At 41.8% G+C, this 24,547-nt stretch overlaps 1 protein-coding gene across 1 annotated transcript in view; it reads right to left on the minus strand.

Moving 5' to 3' along the window:
* Window positions 1-24,547, minus strand: part of ptgfrnb (prostaglandin F2 receptor inhibitor b) — a 75,731-nt gene that overhangs the window by 49,979 nt on the left and 1,205 nt on the right. Inside the window, exons 2-5 of the mRNA XM_080876900.1 lie at window positions 17,842-17,954; window positions 17,172-17,430; window positions 7,629-8,036; window positions 2,276-2,686 (exon numbers count right to left, since the gene is read on the minus strand). Coding sequence (XP_080733026.1) covers window positions 2,276-2,686; window positions 7,629-8,036; window positions 17,172-17,430; window positions 17,842-17,954 — 1,191 coding nt within the window. The remainder of the gene's footprint in view (window positions 1-2,275; window positions 2,687-7,628; window positions 8,037-17,171; window positions 17,431-17,841; window positions 17,955-24,547) is intronic.

Raw genomic sequence — 24,547 nt, forward strand, 5'->3', positions numbered from 1 at the left:
CAACACCTTCATTCTTTTGATTTTAAGCCATTCTGTTACAGGTTTTCTGCTGTGCTTTAGCTGTCAGACAGATGGCCTCACATTTGAACCTAGAATATTTTGGTATTCTAGCAGTTCATGGTCAAGTCGATGACTTCGAGGTGCACGGGTCCAGTGTGGACCTGTGTGCACCAAATGTGGTGCTGTGCATCATGGCCAAACACCTACACTTTGGTCTCGTCCATCCAAAGAACATTATTCCAAAATTCTTGTGGTTTGTTCAGATGCAGCTTTATAAACTGGTAGTAATGCTGTCATGTTCTTTTGAGAGAGAAGAAGCTGTGGAACTGTTTCCGTGAGTATTGCACGATCTTTGGGGCGAATTTGATGGGACGTCCACTCCCGGAAGCATCGACCAGTAGAAGGATGAACTTTGGATTGTTTGGAAATTTCCTTATAACCTTTTATTATGATGCTTCTCTAAGATCACTGATGACTTCTTTCCTTCTTGGCACTTTGTTAAAACAAACCTGAATTCTCCAGAGCTGCAAACTGTAGTAATGGTGTGCGTACTACAGTACATCCTTCTGCACTTTGGCTTCTGCATTTTGCTTCTACATTTTGATTTGCTTCTGCATTTTGGCTTAATTTTTGTTAAATAAATAAATAAAAGTGTCATATGTCATGTTTGTAGTTCCACTGAAGATTTATTCACCTCATTTTAAGAGCTTCTGAGCGTAAGATGAGTTTTTATTATTATTTACTGATATGTATATACACTTACCATGACTTCAGCTATGTATATTAAGGATGAAACAAAGAAACCAATTCCATGACTAACTGCATGACACAGATAACCTTCCCAGCATGCCAGCTATATCTAAATACAACATGAAGTGAAATTCAAACACAGCGAGAGCAGGATGGAAATAGAGAAGGGAAAGACGGATAGACAGAGAGACCACCCACCACGCCAGTAATTGATTGCTGTGTCAACTGTGTTTGACATCACTGCTCTTTAGAAGCAGGATCAGAGCATCGTGCACATGTACCCAGGCACACTAACAGAATACCCAGGGGTACACGGAGCAGGACAGGCATGACTAATCAATCCTCTTCGCAGCAGGAGTCGACAGGCTGATGAGGGGATTAAAGAGCTACCCCCCTTAAGACTCAAGATTCATCTCTAGCAGCACTGTTACACATCCACACCTCATGAAATCATACATGAGAAACGTGCACATGGCTTCTTACTGTTACTTCCCCCAACTACTCCTTTAAGAAAAATTAGCCAACCACAGCCAAGGAGATGCACACACACCTTCCTGAGAGTGCGTTTGTCGAGAGTAGGAACATTTAAAGTTTGCTGATAAGGTGAAAATTGAGAAAGAGACAGTCATTATTGGTTTTGTGCAAAAATCAATAAGCCAACAGACAGAGCCCCACATCTGCTGTGTCACAATTTAAACTGTTTACTAAAAAAAACAAAGCATCATAGCTCAGAACACGTCCAAAAGCAATTCAAATCCATCATAGGAACTGAAGCTGTAATTAAAAAAAACAGCCAACAAGATCACTCAACGAGAAGAGGATTTAGACAGTGAAACGTTTAAAATAACTAATAAATTGCTGATTGTTTTAGCAGCACATCAGGGTGGCATTTCCCAGCTTTACTCACAGCAGAGCAGAACGGGGCGTTTCACCTTTTTCTTCTCTAAACCAATGTGCTGGAAAGAAATCCTGATCCCAGGCGCACACAATGCTACAAGCAGAAAGAAGTCCCAGTCTTCCCAGTTAAGAGGCTGTTATTACAAATAAATTAAATTACTTGAGGAACTTAAATAAGACCTATGTTCATTTCAATATTTTTACCTTTCATCTCTAACAGTGTTTGCATGAGTTACACTAAAAAAATGATTTGTCTTTATTCGTCCCTCGCTCTCCTGCTTTTTGCAAACATTCTTCTGATTGGCTGACCTTGGCAAACAGAAGGTAGGTGGGGCTTCTCCACTCAAGGACAGACCCATGTGCTGGAGATGATACACACTCTCTGACATCACACAGAGCCGAGAATAGAAAAGCACTTGGTACCCGAGAGCTTTTTATGGACAAGCACAAACATTTCTGCAGTGTAACAATAATGGAAACCACAATAGGACCACTCTAAAAAGATTATTTAATGTTTTCTTCTCATTACTGATTTGGTCCTTTAAGCTCAACTCATTCATTTGAAACATTATACGAGATGAGACATAGTGTGGCAACAAAGAAGAAGAACACTGTGGAAAACACTCACGGATCTCAGAGACCTTCACAGTCACAGGGTTGGATGTCTTCTCCGCTGTCATGTACCACCTCCGTCCTTCTATATTGATGAACGCTCTGATGCGGCAGGTGTAGTTCCCTCCATTTTCAATGGTCACCCCCCTCACCCCCAACCTGTAGTCGCCGGTTTCTGTTCGCTCCAGGCTCGCCTCCCCCTTTTTTCCTTGCGCTCCGCTGGAGGATGTGTTTGAGATCACCACCCCGCTGCGATCCATGGTGATGATTTCACGGCCGTCGGCCAGCCAGGACACTTCCAGGGAGAGGGCGGGCAGGTTGTCGGCGGTGACGCCGCACATCAGGGTCAGCGAGTTGCCAGGAGAGAGGACGAGAGAGGTGGAGGAGGGAGAGGAGGAGGGTGAGGCCTTCACGTTGAGGGAACGACCTTGAGAGGACAGACATGGCATCAGTCAATGAATCCTAAGAAAACACTGCATGAAGACAATAAAATGCTTCAAGTCTCTGTCCTCGCACTGACCCAACCCACCAAAAAACACATCTCATGACTCTTTTTATGAATTGAGACTTCATGTACTGAAGCATAATGAGCATTTTCATGTTAACAATTAGTCAGAGAAAACAGGAAAAGGCACAGATTCTGTCAAATGAGGTGTTTCCTACATCCACACATCTACTCAGGTAGCCTTGTTTTTTCATAGATCAACGATGCGATTGATCGACTAGTTTTCCTCCAACAGCTGGATGACTAATTTGTGAAGATCGGCTTTCATGTGTCACTACACTGAGCTTGCCGATGCTGCAGGGCAGAACAACCGTCTGCAACTGCACGTCAAGGTGGTAATGTGAGCCGGGGCAACTCGCAGCAGAGGCAGCTAATTAATGCGCAGTTATTTCTTTAAAGAGTACGCATAGTATTATTCCTTTAAGTAAACAAGGTGCCCATGCCTGCATGCCCACCAATCAAACTGTGGGAAACACTTCCTTTATGTACACAAACCAGCTGGGCGGTGACAGCACACGTAAGCACAAAGTCCCATTCAAAGCCAAAAACACTACACCTGTGACTCATTTAGCACGACAGATATATGAATAAGCAAATTGGCCAACTGGCTGATTCTAATCTTACCGAAAGCGGGAAGTGCTATTATAGTTCGGGATAAAACGGGATGTAACAGCACAGTCTGTACATCCTCGTCATATCAGTCATGAGATAACAAAAAAACATTTAGAGCAGTGCATGGGTGTATGCGATTGCTCCTACAGCATTGTTACGCAGAGGTGCTCAAGAAACCTTCCTGCAGGTCTCTTTACTAATTTAAAAAAAAAAAAAAAAAAAAAAAAAGGGGGGGGGGGGGTTTAGCCAATTACAAATGGCTGTCAGCCTACTTCTCCTTTTTCTAAAAAAATGTATCTTTACACCCAAAGATTGGATCGGGCTTGTAAATATCATCTCCAGTGACAACATAAACAGCAGTATGGGGGAGAGAAAAAAGTCTGTATGGTGTCTGGAAACGGACAAAAGAGACAAAGCTCACTCTGTTTGACTTTTCTCATCCTCTTTACTCAAGTCAGTAAGTCAATATAAAGAGACTGGGACACAATGGACCTGAGACCGAGACCTGTTTGTGTGTCTGTGTGTGTGTGTGTGCACTGCTCATCACTGGTTTCATTACAAACCCCTTAAGAGGATATGGTAACCTGGAAAGATATAAGATATGGTGACCAGAGCAACCACACCGATGAGCGTGAGAGACAGACAGAGAAAGTGTGTGTGTCTGAGTGTGTGTCTGTGCACATAGGGGCCTCTATGGTCAGCCAATGAGGGTCGTGAACCTCCTGGGAGAGAGCGAGGCAGGCAGAGAGAATGAAAAGACGAGCGGTTCACAGAGGAGGAGATTCCTTTAAAATGAAGACAGCCACACAACAGAGGGAGAACTCTCCCATGTCCCCTCCCTCCCCGCCCCTCTCATCCTTGACTTTCTTCCAATTTCACTCCGGGCACTGTCGCAAGCTGCTTGCACACAGGGAATCGTGGGGATCCTCTCTACACTTTGCTGAGCATTGTGTCCCAAGACGACCGCTGCTGCGAACTGCCGTTAAACATCCAACAGCAGCTCACAGATCTGCACATTAAGTATGCATATACTAAATATCTTTTATCCCAAATCAGGAAGCAGATTTGAGGATTATGTACTGATCCCTCCCCTGCTGGGGATGTGCAGAGAACCTGTGCGCGCAGACTCACGTGGAAGCGGCGCACTGCACTGCTACTGATGACCCTCGGCTTTTTTTCAAAGGATCTTTTGAAGCCTGAATAACCACCGGCCAGCTTCCTTTTCAATTATCCCAGAAAAGATATTTAAATTTTGTCCAAGGGAAGGACAAACGCACGAAGCTGAGGCCGGGCAGCAAATCACTAACCGCTGTGGCTGAAAAAAGGAGACAAAAAAAAAAAAAAAAAAAAAAAGAAAGAAAGAGTTGAGTAAGTAATAAGTAAGCAGATTTAGTGTTAAGAATCATTCACTTCAATCATTTCACCTCAGAAACACCTCACAGGTGTGAGGACTGTTAAAAAAATTAGTTGCCCATAATTAGTTGATAAACCTGATCAGACTTCACACAGCTCAGTGTATAAAGCCCCATAATGTGTTTATATCACAGGCGTCAAACATAAGGCCCGGGGGCCAAAATTGGTCCCCGGAGCAAAGACTTCAATCCGGCCACTGGAGCACTTTGGATAAATTTCAGACTTTATCAACGGGAAAAGCAAGTTCCCATTTAAAGGTGTTCAGAGTTTAATGTTCGGTTCTTTAAAGACTGCATGAAGAAATCTGATAAACTGTTCACTTGTGTGGCCCTCTTTTAATTAACTGCTACTCTCCGACAGCTGTTCGCTATAAGGATATATATCGGATAACGATATAAAAACATCTATCGTTTCATTTTACGCTATCGCTTGTTTCGTGGTGTCGCAAAAATAAACTGTTTATAGCAACATTTTTTCATCGTTTTGATGGTCACTGTAGTGGCTATATTCATTCCTTAAAGTTCTCTCTTTCTCTTATATTTAATATAACCACACTACAGACGGACAAGCGCCTGTTTTTATGTGTTGTCGTTAGCAACAAGGACGGTAAAACCATTGCGTGTCCGCTTGTTTATTTCCCACATAAACCTTTCACAATAAAGCTCAAGATCCTGTTGAGACTTTTCAAAATAAACTGAATCACATGAAAGAGTATGCAGAGTATTTACGGATAAGAATTAAAAAAGAGCCGTCAGGTGCTAAAAAAAATAAACCTTAGACTCAAACGTTAGAACGGGCTTTTCCCCGCAGCACGCCGTGTAATAAATACTCAAAGAAAACGGCGGCTGTTACAACTTATGTCTAAAAATGTATCGTTTCATGCATCGGTTAAAACACTCGACTCCAGCTACATGACAAACACTTCACGCAAGACGAGCTGCCCGAGATTCACAGAACTTACAGAAAATGTTACATTTTTGTGATTTATATCGTTATTGGACGATAGAATTCTTATATCGGGATATGAGATTTTGGTCATATCGCACAGCCCTAGGCATGATTCTATAGTTTTTCGGTAATGTGAATTAAAGCAGACCACGCAGGTCAGAGTCACAAGTCTGTGTCAACAGCAATAAGCTCGAGCATTAGTGCGGTATGCCTGGGTCGCATACAAGCTGCCTGTGTGTGTGGACTGCTGGAGACAAAGAAATGCATGTTGTCCAGAAACATCTTATTTTGAAGTCTTTAAACATGTAGAAATATATGTTACTGTATCTCATTAGTTAATCCTCTTCTTGTTTTCACTGCTGCCACAGAAGATCATCTGCCTCCATCTCCAACTATCCCTGTGGTCCCATCCAAACTATTCAACCTGCCTCCTCCAGCTTCACCACCTGTCCTTTATTTCAGTTGCACCATCTCACCTGCATCTTTTAAACCTTCGCTCTTGCATCTGATATTGATAAGCATCATATCTGTATGAATAAACCTCTCTGTTAAAATTAGCGTCCACTTGATCTATCACTCCTCAACATTATGCAATCCCAGTCGAGCCAACATTGTCACAGCCTGGCTCCAAAGTCAGAGAGATGCAGACTGAAGCCAGGAATGATTAAATGTGACAAAATTATGAAAGTAAGAAAAACAAAAAAGAGAAAACCACGAAGTGTGAACGTCGGTATTATTAGCAGTGAGGGTGTATGGATGGATGGATGCGTGAACAGTGTAGTGGGAAATACTGAGAGGCACACAGCAATGACGAAGCTGAAGACACGCTCTCAAAGGTCTGAGGAAGGGTGTGGTTTACATCTTAGAAGCACAGCCTGGCTTTTCTGTGACTTTTGGCCGGGTTAGGAGACAATCCACCAGAGCGAGGCTGCAGGCCCTGAATGCGTCAGCCCCGAGGTTCAGCTGTTAGCGATCCTGAGTCACATTTACAACCTCAGCCTGAAACAGGGGAACACATCGGTTTTATGGAAACCGTCCCGTCTGGTTCCTGTACCATCACAGCTTAAAGGTTATTAACTAATTGCCTTCACATCACATGTGACGGAGGTGACGCAGAGACCAGTCTTGACCTGCTGCAGTTTGCATACAGACTGAATGTGAGACACTACATGCTGCAGACAGCTGCACGGTGAGGATCGCCTCCTTTGATTCCTCGAGAGTGTTTAGAGAGAGAAGCTACAGGAAATGTCAGTAAACACACATCCACCATCTCCACAGTCCCGTGCATTACTCTGTGCAGCACTGGAGCGCCACAGGGAACTGTGCTGTCTCCCTTTGTGCCCACCTCACATGAGCCACCCACAAACACAATGCCGCGCACCATCTGATCAGCCAATCAGACTAAATGAAGTAATAAGGAAGGCCATCTCTGTCTGTGAGAGGAGGTCAGCGAACAATCGTGTAAAATCCTGACCGCCCTCTTCACCACTTACTGCACAGGCAGCAGAGCATCTTCTCTAACAGAGTGATTCAGCTCCACTGGCAGAAGGACAGATACAGGACATCTTTCATAACACATTTCAAAGTCTGTTTATTTATACAGCACCAAAGCACAACAACAGTCGCCTCAAGGCAGTTTATAATGTAAGAAAAAGACCAATAAGACAGAAAACACCAACTGTGAGCAAGCACTTGACAACAGTGAGAAGGAAAAACTCCCTTTTAACAGGAAGTGACCTCCTTCAGAACCAGGCTCAGCTAGGGGCAGCATGCATCCACTACAGTGAAATGCAATGCATCTGTCTGGCAAAAGCATGTTTTAGGGTTTTTTTCTATAGTTAGCTTAACCAAAACAAAGCATCAGCTGTGCAAGTAACAGTGAAACTCTTACCTGTAGGAGTAACTGCAACAGTTCCCATCTCTTTGGTACTCTCCACGATTTTTATCCAATTTCCTCCACTTTCGTGCGTCCACTCCGTCCCGTTGCATTCATAATTCCCTTCATCGGACGTCGTCATTCTGGAAATCACCAGTTCAAACACTCCGTTCCTGCCAGGGACCAATCGGATGCCTCCTTCTGCATAACGCCGGGCAAACCTGGACCCCGTGACCACATCCCCCTGAGGACCATACGTCAAAATCTCCTCTGACGTCGTCCCCTTCTTCACCGACCAGGTGACAGACAGGTAGGTGGGGTGGATGAGCTCCCGAGTGACGTTGCAGGAGAGAGTTAGGTCACTTCCCTCTGAGATGACTGGGAGTGGGGTCTTGGGGGAGACCTTGAGGGTGTTGGGAATGACTGACGGGAAAACAAACCAAAAGAAAATGTTTTGAGTGAATCAATCACACAGCAACAAACTGGGAGGTGCTGGAAATTATCCACACATGCTGCCCCCCCCAACACACACACACACACACACACACACACACACACACACACACACACACACACACACACACACACACACACACACACACACACACACACACACACACACACACACACACACTTATGTCATGCAACATTTATCACAAGGAAATATAGGATGTATATTTAGAATTAACTTTCTGTTAAATATTTTTCACCCACATCTATTTTATATTTCACACCTTCTGCTCTGGCTGCCAGGATACGTTCAAGAACCCTAACAGATGTTTTTTCCTTTTTCAAACCACAGTTGAGTGTTTCCAGATTACATTTAAGGAGCCCTATTTTCATCAATGCGCTCCCCGGTTTACCTGCAAGTGTCAAAAACCTGCTTGAACACAACAGCCCAATAAAACTTGGACTACAACCAGACAGAACAACCAGAAAGCTTTGTGCACCAATCATCTTTCCCTTTGCCTACAGATTCATAAGCAGATACGATTCCTCATACGGCAGCTAATCGGCAGCATATCTGCATTTTCCTTCACTTGTCTTCGTCGTCTATCACTTGAGGCCTATTTGTGTGTCGCTGTGAGCGAAAAGGTCTTGTTTACTTCGAGGATCTGTTTAAACTAATTCCCAGGTTTAAAAAGCAGCGTATTTGAGCTGGAAATTGTAGGTAAAACGATGACATAATAGCTCAAGGCAAGCAAAGGCTTTTCCCTGTTGTCTAATATTAGACAGTTTGCAGGTGCATATGATAAAAAAATGAACAATTCGACATTTAGCATCTATTTATTGGGTGGAGTGACAGAATCTTAATCTTACTTCAGTGTCACACCTTTGTTTACCACACCTCAAAGCGGCCCGTCTGTCAGGTCATCCGGCTTAAACTAAAAGGCAAAAATCAGGGCTAGTGTAAACTCCTAGTGATTCATGTAATCCAACATAATATTTCGCATACACTCGTGCCAAGGTCATTGGTTGAAGGACAAACAAACAGACGCAGATAAAGCTGCAAAAAAAACCTCAACACACCCAGAGGAGTGCTTCTGAAGGTCACCGTCTTAACCAAGTAAACTCTCAACACTCTCACGCAACCACTTTCACCTCCACTCTTTCATCTCAGGCTCGTTTACGTATTAAAAATGAAACTAAACGTATCATCCAGAAGGTCTTTACAGAGCAGATTTCACCGCTCATTCCTTTCTTGTTATGACACACGAAGGAGGATGATGAGTCACTGCTGGAGAGAAAAAAATAAAATAAAGTGAAAGGCCTATAACTCCTGGGTTTCCTGATGGGAGCATGGCTTTGCTTTTAAATGCATGCACGGCGAGAGCTATGAAAATAAGTTTTTACCTCTGCTTCTCGCAACGGGAAGAGTGCGGGGAAAAGACAGATGCTGAGATGCAGTGAAGACACGGGGGGTTAATAACAAAGCTGAGAGGCAATATCAGGGTGGGGTTGGCGTGTCTGCTAAGCAAAAATTACAGGCTCTGTTTTATCATCGCAATCAAGTCATTTGAATTTTGTATATTAAAAAAAGAAAAAAAAAAGAAAGAAATCTGTGCTCTGTGTATGTTTGTGTGCACACATTACCATTCCTCACACTTTAAAGCAACAGTAGCTCCAAACTCTGAGATTTATCACTGAAATGCTTTAGATAAATGATGAACTGTGTATTTTGGAAGGCAGCTCTAGTCGCGTTACAAATGAATCCAAGAAGCGGCAGATGGCCGGGAATGAGAAGTACGTGGCTATGCATTATGGGAATTAGAGAAATGCCACGTTTACATCCTGTGGGAAAGACTGCTTTGTAAGCAGTTAGGAATAAAAAGTTCGCCCCAACTTCAGACGCAAACTTAAAAACAACGGATCAACACGTCCGGGTGTAGACAACGATGCACAGCGCTGCTTCAACCGTCTATTGTCCTGCGAGTGAAAATGTCCCGGCTCTTTATTAAAATTCGATCGCTTTCCAATGAATAAATCATTAACATTAATTACTACTGTGCACTTACAAGTGTTGTGGCAGGTTTGACTGTCTTCGTGAATACTGTTCTGTGCGATTAACGCTGGCGTTGATATAAATTGACATGGCATTGCAATATTTTGCGTCGTGATATTGTTATCATCTATGTAAATTAAAATATTCTGGGAATACCGTGAAGAAGAGGGCTCCTCTCATGCACCAACATCCTGAGGTAACGTTAGCCGAGCAAACTTACATTAATGAAACCAAACTGACAGACCATCCAAGGCTGGAGGCTAATGGCTCAGTCACACGAGTAGAAATATGACAGCCAACTCCTTACAGCTACCAACAACTACAAAATAAATACTAGTCTGCCTGGTTATTTGATTTTTGTTCATCATTCTTGCAACTTGTGCTGACTAAATGGTTGTCCAAAGCTGGAGGTAAAAGGCAACCTTTCTGCAAACAGTTGCAGTCTGACTTGGACTGACTCCAATCAGTCTCAGAGAGATTGTTGAAGGTTTGTTTAAAAACAAAAAGTTGCCATCAGTGTTAATGGGGATTTCTGAATGAGCGCAACTCAAGGGGATTCAACTCAGCTGCCTGTATTCTGATTATATTCCTATAGAAGACCAGAAGGATGCGGAGCACAACTGTAATAGTCCAATGTGAATTTCTTTCCATGTAGACAGCAACAGCTATGTGATTTTTTACAGTTAATTTCTGCATTATCAGAAGCAGAGTGCTTTTAACTGCCAACTTGACTCCATTCAATCACAGACTGATATCAGACTGACTGTCTTATAGTAACATTTATAGCAGGTTTTAGTGACAGTGATCGTATGCTCAAAATTTCATTTTGCATCAAAAAGATAACTGATGTATCTGTTTTATCCAATAAAATTAAGTTATTGACTAAGTCTGAGGACTTAATCTGCAGTTGGAAAAAGGCAATTTTAGTCACAATATGTTACTGCAATACTGCAATATTGGGTCAGCCACTAATCAGAAGGTCGGTGGTTCGATCCCAGGCTGCATGCCAAATATCCTTGGGCAAGATACTAACCCCGTGTTTACCTACTGGTGGTGGTCAGAGGGCCCGGTGGCGCCAGTGTCCGGCAGCCTCGCCTCTGTCAGCGCGCCGCAGGGCAGCTGTGGCTACAATGTAGCTTGCTATCGCCAGTGTGTGAATGTGTGTGTGAATGGGTGAATGACTGAATGTAGTGTAAAGCGCTTTGGGGTCCTATGGACTAGAAAAGCGCTATACAAATGCAGGCCATTTACCATTTACTCAAAGTATCACAAAATTTAAGAAAACCAATAAATTTATATTGTGATAATGTCGTATCACGAGGTTTCCCATCTCTAATAAACATGTTCACTGGAAAGTGTGAGCAAACACATGAAAATGGACAGAATCTGTTGAGAGGTAACAATATGATGTTATCCATGTTCAGAAGAATTTTTGTACCTTTTTTGTCTGATTTCAATTCCTGTCATGTATGAGTCTGTACACATTTTAAACTCAGGGCATACGTCCGCACAAGTATTGATGGAAGAGAGCAGGATATGAAGTGAATATTTAAGTGAAGGACATACCAACACCTGCATGTATAACATAAGTAAATCAAAATAGATCTATAGCAGAGGTTTGGGATTCTAGTCTCAATCATAATTATCACATTTCAGCTTGTATGTGCATGAAATACACTCAGATGATTGTTTCTAAAGGTTCATTACATATTTCTTGACAGTGTCTAGAAAAGTTGTCCTGTAAGTTGTCCTCTCTCACAGTTGCACACAACGGGAGATTTTCTTGAGCAGCCATGCAGGAGACGGGACATAACTTCCACTCGTTCGGTGTGAATCCTTTGGACAGCTACCTGGTGTATATCCTCACACGGGCACGCTCGAACATCGCAGGACCCATTCCAGACGAGCTGGATAAAAGACTCAAAGTCTTTTCTGTGAACTGCTACATAGACATACGACCTCTGTAGTCTAAATGTCACTCTTTATCTATCGATCAGCTCAACACAAACCAGGCTGTCAAATTAAAACATGACGATCAGGCTACAACATGCTGCTGATAGCGACGAATACAGCAGATATGCATGGGTGTTGCTGGTGCTTTGTTGATTCGGCATCAACAGAACTCCTCCTCTCGTGCTTTGGTTCTTTGTATGATTTTGGGTGATTTGCATCATGATGTCTCTGTTCGTTTAACAACATTCTATCCATAGGAAAAACTGTGCTTATTGCAGGATTTAAAGCACTTATTTGAATCCTTGAGGCATTCTTAAACCGTGGACATAAACAGGACTGCAACAGACACCAGTCAGACCTGGCAGTGGAGGTCAGAGCAGCCTGCAGGCCTGCTGATGCTGCTGTGCTGCAGTGCTGTCTGTGGCAGATGACAAAGGCAGAGCAAATAATCTGCGTTTTGCTCTATCAATTAAAATTAGCCTGAAAGGAGTTCTCAAACCCTCAGCGACCTGTACTTCACTTGTTTCTTACATAACCAATCAGCCTCAGTGGGCTGAAAGAGGCAGCGCACGTTTGTGTGTGTGTGTGTAAGAAATGTGGCACACATATGACTCAAATGGTATAAATCTAGCTCATCATCTGCGTTAAAGATAGTCTCGGTCAGAAATATTTTGTCCTTTACATGCTGCAAAACGAAGCGCTCACTGATACATATGCTCTACATATACACGACAATCTCTCGCTCACAAACAGCGCTGCCTAGTTAATTCAGGTCTAAATTTAACAAGGTGTCTGGGGAGCCGTGCTGGGAAGCAGAGAGCAGCTGAACATGATGGTGCATTATGGAGCTAACTAACCTGCTGTCAGACATTGCTCTTTGTGAGTTCATTTCTTAAAACCTCCTCAGGTAAAATCTTACTCAAATTACCACTTATAAAAAAGAAATCCTTTCTGGAGGACAGAATTGTCCTGAGAAGGATGGGTTGGACACGGGTAAACACCAGATTAAACCAATGCGGAGAGTACAGCTTTAATTGCCAACTAGAAAAAGAGAAACCCAATTAAATTCAAAGGAAAATGCTGAATACATGTTTCTTTGTCAGGAAGTAGTTCAAATTAAATCTTCACACTGTGAATGTAGTAGATGATCTGAGTAATGGAAAGCATATCTCTTTCAACCGTGTGTCTACAAAAGATCTAGGGGCCCATTAGCTCTTCAAAGGATAGAGTCGGTTTGAAATAGCCGGCTTTTAGATAAAATAACATCGGCAAAAACCTGGAACTTTTAAGCTGCAATTAAGCAAGCTTAACTGCATTTCCTTTAATGGCCACTTGTTCAAAAAAGTCTGTGCCTACACACTCTTGGTAAAAAGTTTAAAGTTAGAGCAAAAATCAACACGGTTCATATCTGATTTTCAGCTCTAAAGTTTATTTTTCTCTTCATAACAACTGTGCAAAGGATGATTTCTGAGGATGATGACTCATTTAAAATGCTTGGATGCTGACAATTATGCAGAGTCAGGCACGGAAAGGCTGCTCTTTGTGACAGGTGGGTGCTGTCATACATGGGTGTAGCTGCCAGCTGTCCTCGAGGCTTCACCTCTGCTAAACTTGTGTCTCTGAACTTGACCTCGTCTCATAAACTCTCCTGTGATATTTATTTTGCATCCTTGGTTATTCAAATGAATGATTAATATATTAATATAAATCTATACAGATTTGTCCACACTGGATATGACAGTAAGAGTTAGTAAAGCTCTGTTAACGTGTCCCTCTACAGCCTGTTGTTTCTTAGTTTCACCAGTGAAACTGAATTAAAAACAAAACATAGATGACATATTGTCGCCTAGGCAACCACCAAGCTCCCAGTGCCTACAGGCATTCACTAAAACATGCTGGTCATTGGATCGTTTGAATAAATACCTTTAACTAAATATCAATGTTTTCGACATGTCTTAGTTTACATTATTACACAGTTATTATGAGTGAGCATGTCTAATATTTTTCCACTAAACAGTCGTCTTCTACTTTGGTTTGTTTGTAACAACCATTTATAAAAACTTGTGTTTTGCTTTTGTTTTATTTTTAACTGCAATTCTGGTCGAGTAGCTTTTATAGTGTTAATTCAACATATACTACAAAATAAAATGACTTTTTAAAAGTACATTTGTGGGCAGTTTATTTTCAAATTATCCAATCACAGAATCAAATGCACAAAGCCTGTGATGTCATCAAAGGCACAAAACTTGTGATGTCATCACATTCTGTCATTGGAAGGAGAAATTCAGTCAACTGTTGCAACTCTTTGGTGGCAGAACTACGAAACAACCTGTTTGTTAAAACCAAGATAAGGAAGACACAGAGAGACGCAGAAGCAGACGCAGACGCTGAAGCAGACGCATATAAAATGGCAGAAGCACAGATGGAAGTGGTCGTGAGCCCAAATATAACAGTTTTGCAAAGATCGGAAAATGACCTCAAAAAACCCCAAACACCAAATCCTGAAACACGTCCTCTGGCACAAGTTGAAACCGAAGTGGTCGTGAAAGGCAAGAAAAAAAGGGGGCAAAAACAGAAAAGAGTGGCTGAAGAACCCAGACGACCGATTACTCGGGCGTATGCTCGGGCTCTTCTAGAAGCCCAAAACAACGTGGCTGATGGAAGCAACCTGAGAAATGAAGAAGTGTCAGGAAACCCTGAAGGAACCTCTGAAAGGGAAAACCCTGGATCCCTCCCTATGTCAGAACCAAAGGACGAGGTGAATATGGAGACAGAGGCAAACATGAATAACGCCAGTGGACAAAACCCTGGGCCAAATGGAGGGACGTGGCAACATCAGCCAAATCCCAGATTTATACCCCATCATGGCAGAGTCCAGTATGATTCATGTTGTGAGATTGCTGCTCTCAGGCATCAACTACAAGCTTCCCAAAACCACCAGAACGAGCTTTACTGGAAACTGGTAGCTGCTAGTAAGAGGGCTTCTTATTACCAGTCTAAAGTGACCAAACTTCATGCACAGATGATCGCCGACAAAAAACAGCATGAAGAAACAATTAAAGAGCTCATAGAGCAACTGGAGGAGGCTAATGATAATAATAAGCCTGATAAGAGCAAAACAGAGGTTCAAGCAAAGGACAACCAAGCAGTTGTCATGCTGGATGACATGATCCGTGCCCTGCACGAAGACGTCAGCGACCCTACCACAGAGCAGTGTGTGGATTCTTCTACACAAACCACAGAGGCTTCACACACGGACTGTGTAGGTCTGAAGGAGGCTCAATTTGAAGCCCAACACAAGACTCAACAAGAGCAAATAGGAACACTCCAACAACAGCTCCTAGAAGCTCAACACCAACTCAAGGAACAGGAAGATAAACATAGGCAGGACCAGGAGACACTGAACATGGAAATCAGTGAGCTTAAATCCCAGCTCTGCTCCAACAAGGAGCTTCATGACATGAAAGCAGAGACTCTTTATCAAGAGTTGAAAGAAGTCAAAGCGTCCTACATTAAAATCACACAGGAGCAAAATGAACAAAATTCCAACACAGCAAATGGAAAATCTGAGCTAATGGTGGAAAAAGACACCAAAGAACAGGACAGGGAAGAAGGAGAAGACTCCCTGACATCAACTGAGATGTCTCTGCATGACTCTCTACAACAAACAGAAGACAGAGAGAAAACAATAACTACCAATCCAGCTGAACTCGAAACTGAAGCTAAGACTGTGCCAGAGAAAAAACCCAAGAAGAAGACGAAGAGGAACTGGCTGCGTCGGCTTTTCAGCTGTACCAGTCCACAGACAGACTGATTTACACAACTGTGGAAAAACTAAATAAATACACAAAAAAAAAAAATAATTGGAAAACATAGATGTGTCATTATTTCATATAGATTTCAAATAACATACCATTTGATGTCAACATGTTTTAGTTGCATTTGCAGTGCTCGTGCTGTTATATTCTTATGATTCTGTTCATTTTATGAGTGTATCCTTCAGCCTTGCTTCACATATTTACTGCTGCTTGATCAGCTTTAGTCCTGCTAGCATCAGCACAGGTAGAAACAGATCACACATCAGAGAATCGGCCGTGCATCTAAATGCAAATGGAAACTAAAAATGAAAACATAGATAACTTAGCTGAACTTCATACATCTGAAAGTTGACCAATGCATACATAGTGCTAAAAATCAGGTATCGGGAAAACACATTATTTTATATTATGCTGAAGTCAATTGTTATCCTTTTTTAAAACTATATCATATAATAAAGTCTGTTTTGAAGTTTACTATGGTAAAAAAAAATATTTTAAGACTCTTCAGATATACTGTAACTTCATAGGTATGAACCATCAAAGCATTTTCATCATAAATATAAAACTTCATTAGGTAGATCTGTTCAAATACTCATTAATGCAAATATCTGATCAGCCAATCACATGGCAGCAACTCAATGCAGGTGTAAAAGGTGAGGTCTAAAAAAACCTTTAAGAAAATATGAATCCATCTTAATCAGTCTTTAATTATGAAGCAATCACCTAACTCCCTCTGACAAACAGACCTGTGGAAAAATTTATAAACCACTTTTAACTTTTTCCAAGGTGAATATTGTCTGGCAGCAGGTGCCCTTCCCCTCCCAGAACACGTCAAGGACAATTACAGCAGCTATTACAAACATTATAAGCAGAATAAACCATGAAACTAAACATTTCTCCTCCTTGATATTCTTCATCCAAATCCGTGCCTCCCTGGTCCTCATTTGACATAAGCCAAGTATTCCCACCTGACATCTGCTCCCCACGCGTGTGACACTGTGTCGAGGTACGCGTGTCTATGCAAAAACCAAATTATACGCCAGTGATTGTCTGAAACCAGCAGGGGTGTTCATGTGCAAGAGGACACATCCATGGTCAGCAGAGCATTGGTAAGTTGTGGGGGATAGCTGTTAAATGGACCAGCATAACCAAATAGCCTCAAACACAAAGTAAAAACACAGCTACTCTGCATCAGAAGCTTTGTATCCTGAAAGGACAAAATTGGCAAATACACACACACAGACACACAAAGGCACACGTGAGCACGCACACACACTTTCATACCTGTGAGTTGGACCTGAGCCATATAATTTCCACTGATGACGTAGTCGGTGCTCGGTGTTTGACACTCGTAGAAGCCAGCATCCGTCAACTTCACCTCAGCAATCTTCAGCTCCACCTCGTTGTCTTGGAGACGCACCACTGAAATGTCGCCAGACGCCACGCGCTTGCTGTAAGACTGGTCGGAGTAGCGAGAGTCGAAAGAGGAGATTATCTTTGTCTTCTGCCCTTTCGCGTCCTTTAACATATTCCATTCAAAATCCTGCAGAGGAGGGATACAAACAATCCGAGTGTTAAGTGGATGCACACACATAAATATAGGCGGAGTAAATTAGAAACACTGGGCCGGAGCAATGGGGTCACCAACCAAAATAATATTCAGCTTAATGGGAGTACAGTCATTAGTGGCTTGTGAGCCAATAATGTAAGAGACTCTGATTCCATTACAAAGTGCCTTAAAAGTATACTTCCATTCACTTTTTCCTGTATATGCAAGAAACCCAGAGGACAAAATCTGACCCTTAGTGACAGTGCTATTAGCAGCTGCAAATAAACAGAATATGCAGTTCAATTAATAATCTATTGGCCACAAGTAATACACTAAATACTCATACTCTCCAGAGGATCAACTCTTTCAATTCAAGGGTGTGTGTGTGTGTGTTGGGGAAATGACCTGCTCACTAGGTCCTGTGTATTCTTTGACATCACATCTGATGGAGACTGGCTGGCCCTCCACCCGGATTAATGGACCAGGAGGCACCGTCACCACACGGGCCGAGCACCCACCTTGAAGGACAGAGAAAACATTTTAAAAGATTAAAAGTCTATAACAGGAAACAATAATATTTGGAGGCTTAGTTGGAATCCAAAACCTCTAAGATGAAAGAAGATTCACCCTTATGTGAAGTAAAATAGAATTTACATGAAGAATAAGCCGTATTCGCATAAATTCGGCAAGAAAAATGTTTAAGAGGGAGCAAGCTACAAGTCTGACAACCAATTAACAAACTCTACTGAGTTAAAGAAGAAAGATTTTACCAATTGAAGTTGCCTTTTTAAAGACAAACAAAACAGAGACCAAGGCACAGACACAGGTCTTGTTGGAACTTGAGTGAAGTGCTGACGTTATTGACGATGACGGTGCTGAAACCTGAATTGCACTCTCTCCACACACACTTGTTTCTATACACGCTCACACCCACATCATTTTCTCTGGCATGAACACCAACCGCTGGTTATGACAGCCCTCCAGCAGCTTTCAGAGAAGGAAGAAAACAACAGCGAGAGGCTGAGACTTATATGCGCCTCTTTAATTTAGCTTCAATTGCGTACCAGATCATTAGTGCTGTTTGGTTACATTGTAAGACCTCTCGTATCAAATCAAACCATCTGCATTTCATTCCTCCTTCGGCAAAGTGTTCGACTCTTGAATTCCAGCTGGGTAAGAGCATGTAGCAACACAGCCGAACTGACGGAGACATGTACAGTTACGCGATACTGTGCTTTCTGGTCGGTGAGGCGCGGTCCACACCAATTAATGCCGGCATCATCAAGCTAGTTTTAATGAGCCACACCAAACTCATCCGCACATTATCTTCAATGTAGGGTAATAATAATATGGTAAAGTAAGTAGTTTTTGGTAAGTGACACCCAGATATGAAAGCTGATACTGAACATGCAGTCAGATTAGTCTATTTGTACTACAGTGTCAATTTAATGTCGACTCTCCTTTTGGAAATTCCATTTTTGCCTCGTGCCAGGTGTCAGACAAATACGACCAACACGACAACAATACAGACATCACAGTTACAGGCATTAAAGACGGCTCAAACACAACACCCACGTCTTACCATATTTCAACTTGGTTTGTTCAGAGTTATACTACAAGCTATAAAAGACCTCAGGGCACGAGATGTTCACAAAGGAGGTGTGCCTCCGTCCTGATGGTAGTAAAGTGTAATCACCATAAAGCAAGTGCGATACGTCACTGAGGATGTCTCGCCACCTTCACACCACTCATGTCTACTGAAGCTATCACATGTAGTGTCTGCCCCTGCTCACAATCCTATTGAGTGTTGTTCTTCTTCTCTACAGATGGTGAAAACACCATGAAAAACATCGTGTACCATACAGGTAAGAACATCCCAGGAAGTTAGTGCTGTTCATCAGAAGAGTCCAGACTGAAGAAGTCACTTTGATGACTGATGAAACATTTCTCCCACTAGAAACGCTTCATCCAGATGCAGAGAATCAATTTATGGGGACAATTAAAAATACCAATAAAATACAATTTATGAGGCCTTATGTAGGAAAAGTTCTTCAATCCCTGTTGCGCTCAGTTCAGCGCACTGAAACGCCCTTATCAGCTGTAATGAGTCCTGTAGGCATCATCAGTAGGCGCCCGCTTTCACTTACTACCAAGCTCAGTATTCAGTTATCCTCCATTGTAACCGCTGATAAACCAGAAGCTATCTAAATTACAAAGGAGACAGCTAGCCTTTCTGTGTGCTTTGTAAAACGTGATTTATAATCAGGATCTTTTCTTAATCTTAACCAAGCAGTTTTGACGCTTTCGCCTACTGAAACTAAAGTGAACAGGATGTGGAAAGCAAATCAAACAAAACCTAAAACATCAGACTCTTGTTTGGTTTAATCTGAAGAACTTAGCCTATTATCTCCATTCAGAAAGACACAATGACAACCAATGAGGAGTGTCTATACCTGCTGACTAAACAGTACAGGAAACATTGGACTGATAATGAGGAACGGCAATTCAATAGGCTAAGGTTTGCAACGGGTGTCTGTTTAACATCCTCCGTTTTATTCTTAAACTCAGGTTTGCTGAAGTCAGGTTCCAATTAACTGCTTTTACCATCCGTTTTGTCAGCAGCTGTACTATGAGAACAGCAGCACTGCAAAGTGTGTCTGTGCATTGAATATTCTTGAAGGCCAAGAAACTTAAGCAGTCAGGTCATGGCCTTTCAATCGGAGCATTTCCACTCTGTTCGAAGCCAGATTAATAAAAATAAGGAGAACAACCACGCAGATCATCAAACAGTTTGGGAAATAATCTAATAATTAGTTCTGTATAGACTTCACAGAACAGGTCTCAGAAATTATTAAGTTTCAGCCGTCATCAGGACCTACCTGGTCAGACTGTTGTTTGGCAACATATATTGTAATTTCAAAAGCAACCCCAAGTTTAATTTGGTATTTTTAGGTCTATATATACCAATCAACACATCACCAAAACCTCTATACTGAGAGGTCTGCAAGCAAAGGAGGATTTTTACAGCAAAAGTCATGTCTTCTATCTTTAAACCCTTAAACCTATAAATGGATCAGGAAAAAAAACACAGTACTTCAAGAAAAAGCCCTGTGCTTGCATGAGCCATCAATATTTGTGAGAGGTTCAATTCTTATGTTTTGGCAGTTGGCCTGGCGGTGTGAGTGCATGTGTGAGCCTGCTGAGTGTGGGCTTTTTTCTGCTTTGCAAGTAACATGGAAGTAAGAAGCATATGAAACCTACTGTTCCAGTTCACTGTCTGTCTACAGTGGTCTACAGTTTAATCTGTCTCCATCTTCACATCAGACATGCATGGTTGACAGTTTGGTCTCAAATGACAATGTGATGCTAACAGTGAACATCCACTACAAGGAGCACCTGAGGCTCACTGAGGTTTTCTGCACCACCAAGGCGAAGCCAGCAGCAAGCAGATCTCCTCCACATGCCATTTAAATTACTTCCTTAGCTAATGCTAAGTTACGATCACGTGATGCAACCAAAAACTTTGCTTCCCTTTTAATTTTAAGGTACATTAACACAAAAGGGTCAAACAGCATGAGGGCCATTAATCACCAAGAGGAAAAACGTTGTTGAGATTTATGTTCAAACTTAGTTTCCAGCCTGTATGACTTTTGGTCTCTTGTGAAAATAAAAGATTGGAACCAGCGGAGCCCGAAAATTCCCACAAGATACGATTTTGTAAAAAAAGGGATGTCTGGATATTTTTACGTCACTGTGTTGGAATGAGCGAGCACGTCTGGATCACCATCTGGACGCTCAGTTGGCTTTTTATGTTGAGGTGATGCTGACTGTCAATCTTATCAGCAAAAACCCTGAAACCTGTTTCTTCTGTCTTATAGCTGAGGTTTTATTTCTGCTTCATTAGAGGCAGTTATGCTATTGCTAACAGACAGGTGGCAAGAGTCAGCAATTTTACAATTTAAGCTTGTACCCCTTTTTTGACCTCGTTTGATTTTTCTGCTTCCAGCTGAGTTTTCTTATCTGAAAAAGAAAAAAACCCTTCCTATATAAAATAAGGCATCAGACTGTGACACCAAGTCTCTAATTTCCTTTTTTCCTTGTAATTCATGACTATGTGTCGAAACATTGCAATGAGTCACCACAAACAGCACTGGTTTGGGGGCCCTGAGTCACGATCAGGTTCAACAGTTTCTTCCAATAAAAGATGATTGCAAAAGCTTTGATGGGATTATTTAACCTAGCTATATTAATAAGTACGATAGCTAATCTAAATCTATAGTTTGGGCAGTACTATAATAGATACTGTCTGGTATTATAGGTGTTCTTCTCATTTCAGACTTCTGATTCACCACAGCTTTCAGAAAATCCCATGATTTATATGGACGAACACTATAAAAAAAACAAACTGGTTGGTTTTCAGTGAGCTTCACCATAAACATTTCTGTTGGCCTGACCTGAGAGTCATTAAATAAGCATAAAGGTCACCAAACTGGGGCTGAAAATCTTCTGCATGATAAAAACAAAATACATAAAACATGATCAGTTATCTGGCAGAACTGCACAGTAGGGCTGCCACAAACGATTATTTTGATAGTCGACTAGTCACCGATTATTTATGCGATTAGTCGACTAATCAGATCATCATCCACTGGACGTAAAACTACAGCTTATTGCACCAGCATGCATCTGCTCTTATATAACTATCATTAGCTTACAGCTTTAAGCTTTTAAGGTGCTAACTAAAAATAAAGACAAGATGATAGTTTATTCAATTTTAATGAAATTTGCAGATTGTTTCGGTGAAGTTTAATAAACTCCTTGCTATCTAAAATATAACAGGACACCGGAGTATATTCTGGAGCATCTCACACTTCTGATAATCAGCTGTCTGCTTGACGTTTATTCAGCTGTGTAAAAACTATAACTTTAATCTCAGACAAACAGATTTACTCAGGAACAAACAAAATACTAAAAAAAAAAAAAAAAAAAAAAAGCCAAACAACAACATTTTTAATTTATCTAAGTGACTCATATATATTTAACCTGAGTAGCGAAAGATGGCGGTGGGTTTGAAAACAATTTGCCGGGAGTCCGGTGTTCTCACCGCGCTAGTGACCTAGCCCCCGGCTAGCTATCGAGCTAGTGGGTAACAGACGTCTCCGAAAACGTCGGAGCGCTTTTGAAAATACGTGGTGTCCTGATAAACTGAGCCGATATTTGAGGTTTACACAGCTACATTCTCGGCTGAAAATATGTTAAACGTTTATTTTGTGACCCAGAAAGAATAATAAGAGTAATATTAAAACTAACTAGCTGCCGCCATTGTTGGAAACTGAGCTGGGCCGCGCTATGAATTCTGGGACACAGCTGCTTCTTCTTCTTCGGGGTTTAACGGCAGCTGGCATCCTTGTACATGCAGTGCTGCCATCTTCTGTTTCAGTCCGTTATTACACTCTTAAATCCTGCTGCTTATTCCTGCGTCTTTTGGGATCTTACAAAGCTTCAAACGACGCGTCGACTATTAAATCAGTCGTCGACGATTTTGATAGTCGACGTAATCGTGATTAGTCGACAAATCGTGGCAGCCCTACTGCACAGTAACAACAGCATTTAGGGTACATTATACAATCATGAGAAAAAGCTTTTTCAAAGGGACTCTATGCTATGAACAAAATAAGATCCCATGAATTAGTAGCTTTTAGAAAATAATAACTTAAAGTACTGGTTTTCATTAAGGAGAAAGTTTGGCACAGTCTTTTTTTCTTTGTTTTCTTACAATGTTGCTTCAAGTCATTGCAGTTTTTTGGGTACTTCTTTATGCACAGCTCTCTAAGGTCCCTCATGGCATTTCAGTGTAGTTAGTCTGAAGTTTAACTGGGCCACTGCAACACCTTGATTCTTTTCCAGCCATTCTGTTGTAGATTTGCTGCTGTGCTCTGGATCATTTGCTGTTGACTGATGGTCTCAAATTTAAGTCTAGAAGACTTTGGTATATAGAGAAATCCATGGGCAACTCAATGACTGCAATGTGCCCGGGGCCATGGCTGCAAACAATCCCAAATCATCGTGCTGACAGTTGGTATGGGGTGTTTGGCTTTTCAACAAACGTGCTGTGTATTATGTTTGAGAAGTCTTGCAGTTCGCTCAGATTAAACTTTGCAAACCTAAGCTGTTCTGTTCTTTTACAGAGAAAAGGCTTTCTCCCACCAACTTTTCCAAACAAGCCATACTTGGCTACATAACATTCCCTAATTCTTTGGGAAGCAGTAAGGGTCTACTTAGTTTTGTGACATGTGACAACTCTCTTTTGCACATGTATGCAGTGCTTCTTTGATTTTAATGTGTGATCTCTGACTGAATGCTCTCTTAAAGTAATACATCATCTTAAAAAGAAAATAAAACTCTTTGAGGTTGAGTTTGCAAAGATCGAGGAGATTGAAGAACTCATCCCCAGCTCCAGGGTGAAACACTGGATCTGGATTCATCCAGTGTCAGGGTTAAGACTTTCTAAACTTTCATCGATGACTGTTAATTAAACACTAACAGATGGATCAGTTGTCCCGTTATCCTAGATTTAATTTTGATGGATTTGCACTAAGAGGCTTCCTCCTCTTTATGGGTATGGCTGTACATGGGACATTTGGGAAACCTAAGATGGGACCAGGCTCTGTAGGGACTACCTGAGGTCACACAGCAAGTGATCTTTAAGCCCTGCAACCAGAAACAGATCAATAGTCGGTTATGTGATGTTGTGTTACCTGAAGCCTGACAGTATTTTGCATATTATAGTCGCTTTCTCCTTGTGTGGAGTCAGAATACACACAGCATGAGCGCTGGCAGCATCTGATCATCTTACACTGCACTAATTTAAGCCAAGTCCCCAACTCTCTCTCTCTCTCACACACACACACACATATATACTGGAGAAACCCTGTGGCAGTCATGGTTATGCTCATAAACATATGGCAACTGCAGTATCCAGGTATGCCAGTGAACAGGCCCTGGTTTGTCCCTGTGGAGAAAACCAGCCTAACACCGGCTTGGTCTGGCTTGGCACTTTGGCTCAGACCAGTCTGATGTGATTATAATAATACAGCTCATCATTATGGCC

The sequence above is a fragment of the Rhamphochromis sp. 'chilingali' genome (assembly GCF_963969265.1).
Source record: "Rhamphochromis sp. 'chilingali' genome assembly, chromosome: 3".
Taxonomy (NCBI): domain Eukaryota; kingdom Metazoa; phylum Chordata; class Actinopteri; order Cichliformes; family Cichlidae; genus Rhamphochromis; species Rhamphochromis sp. 'chilingali'.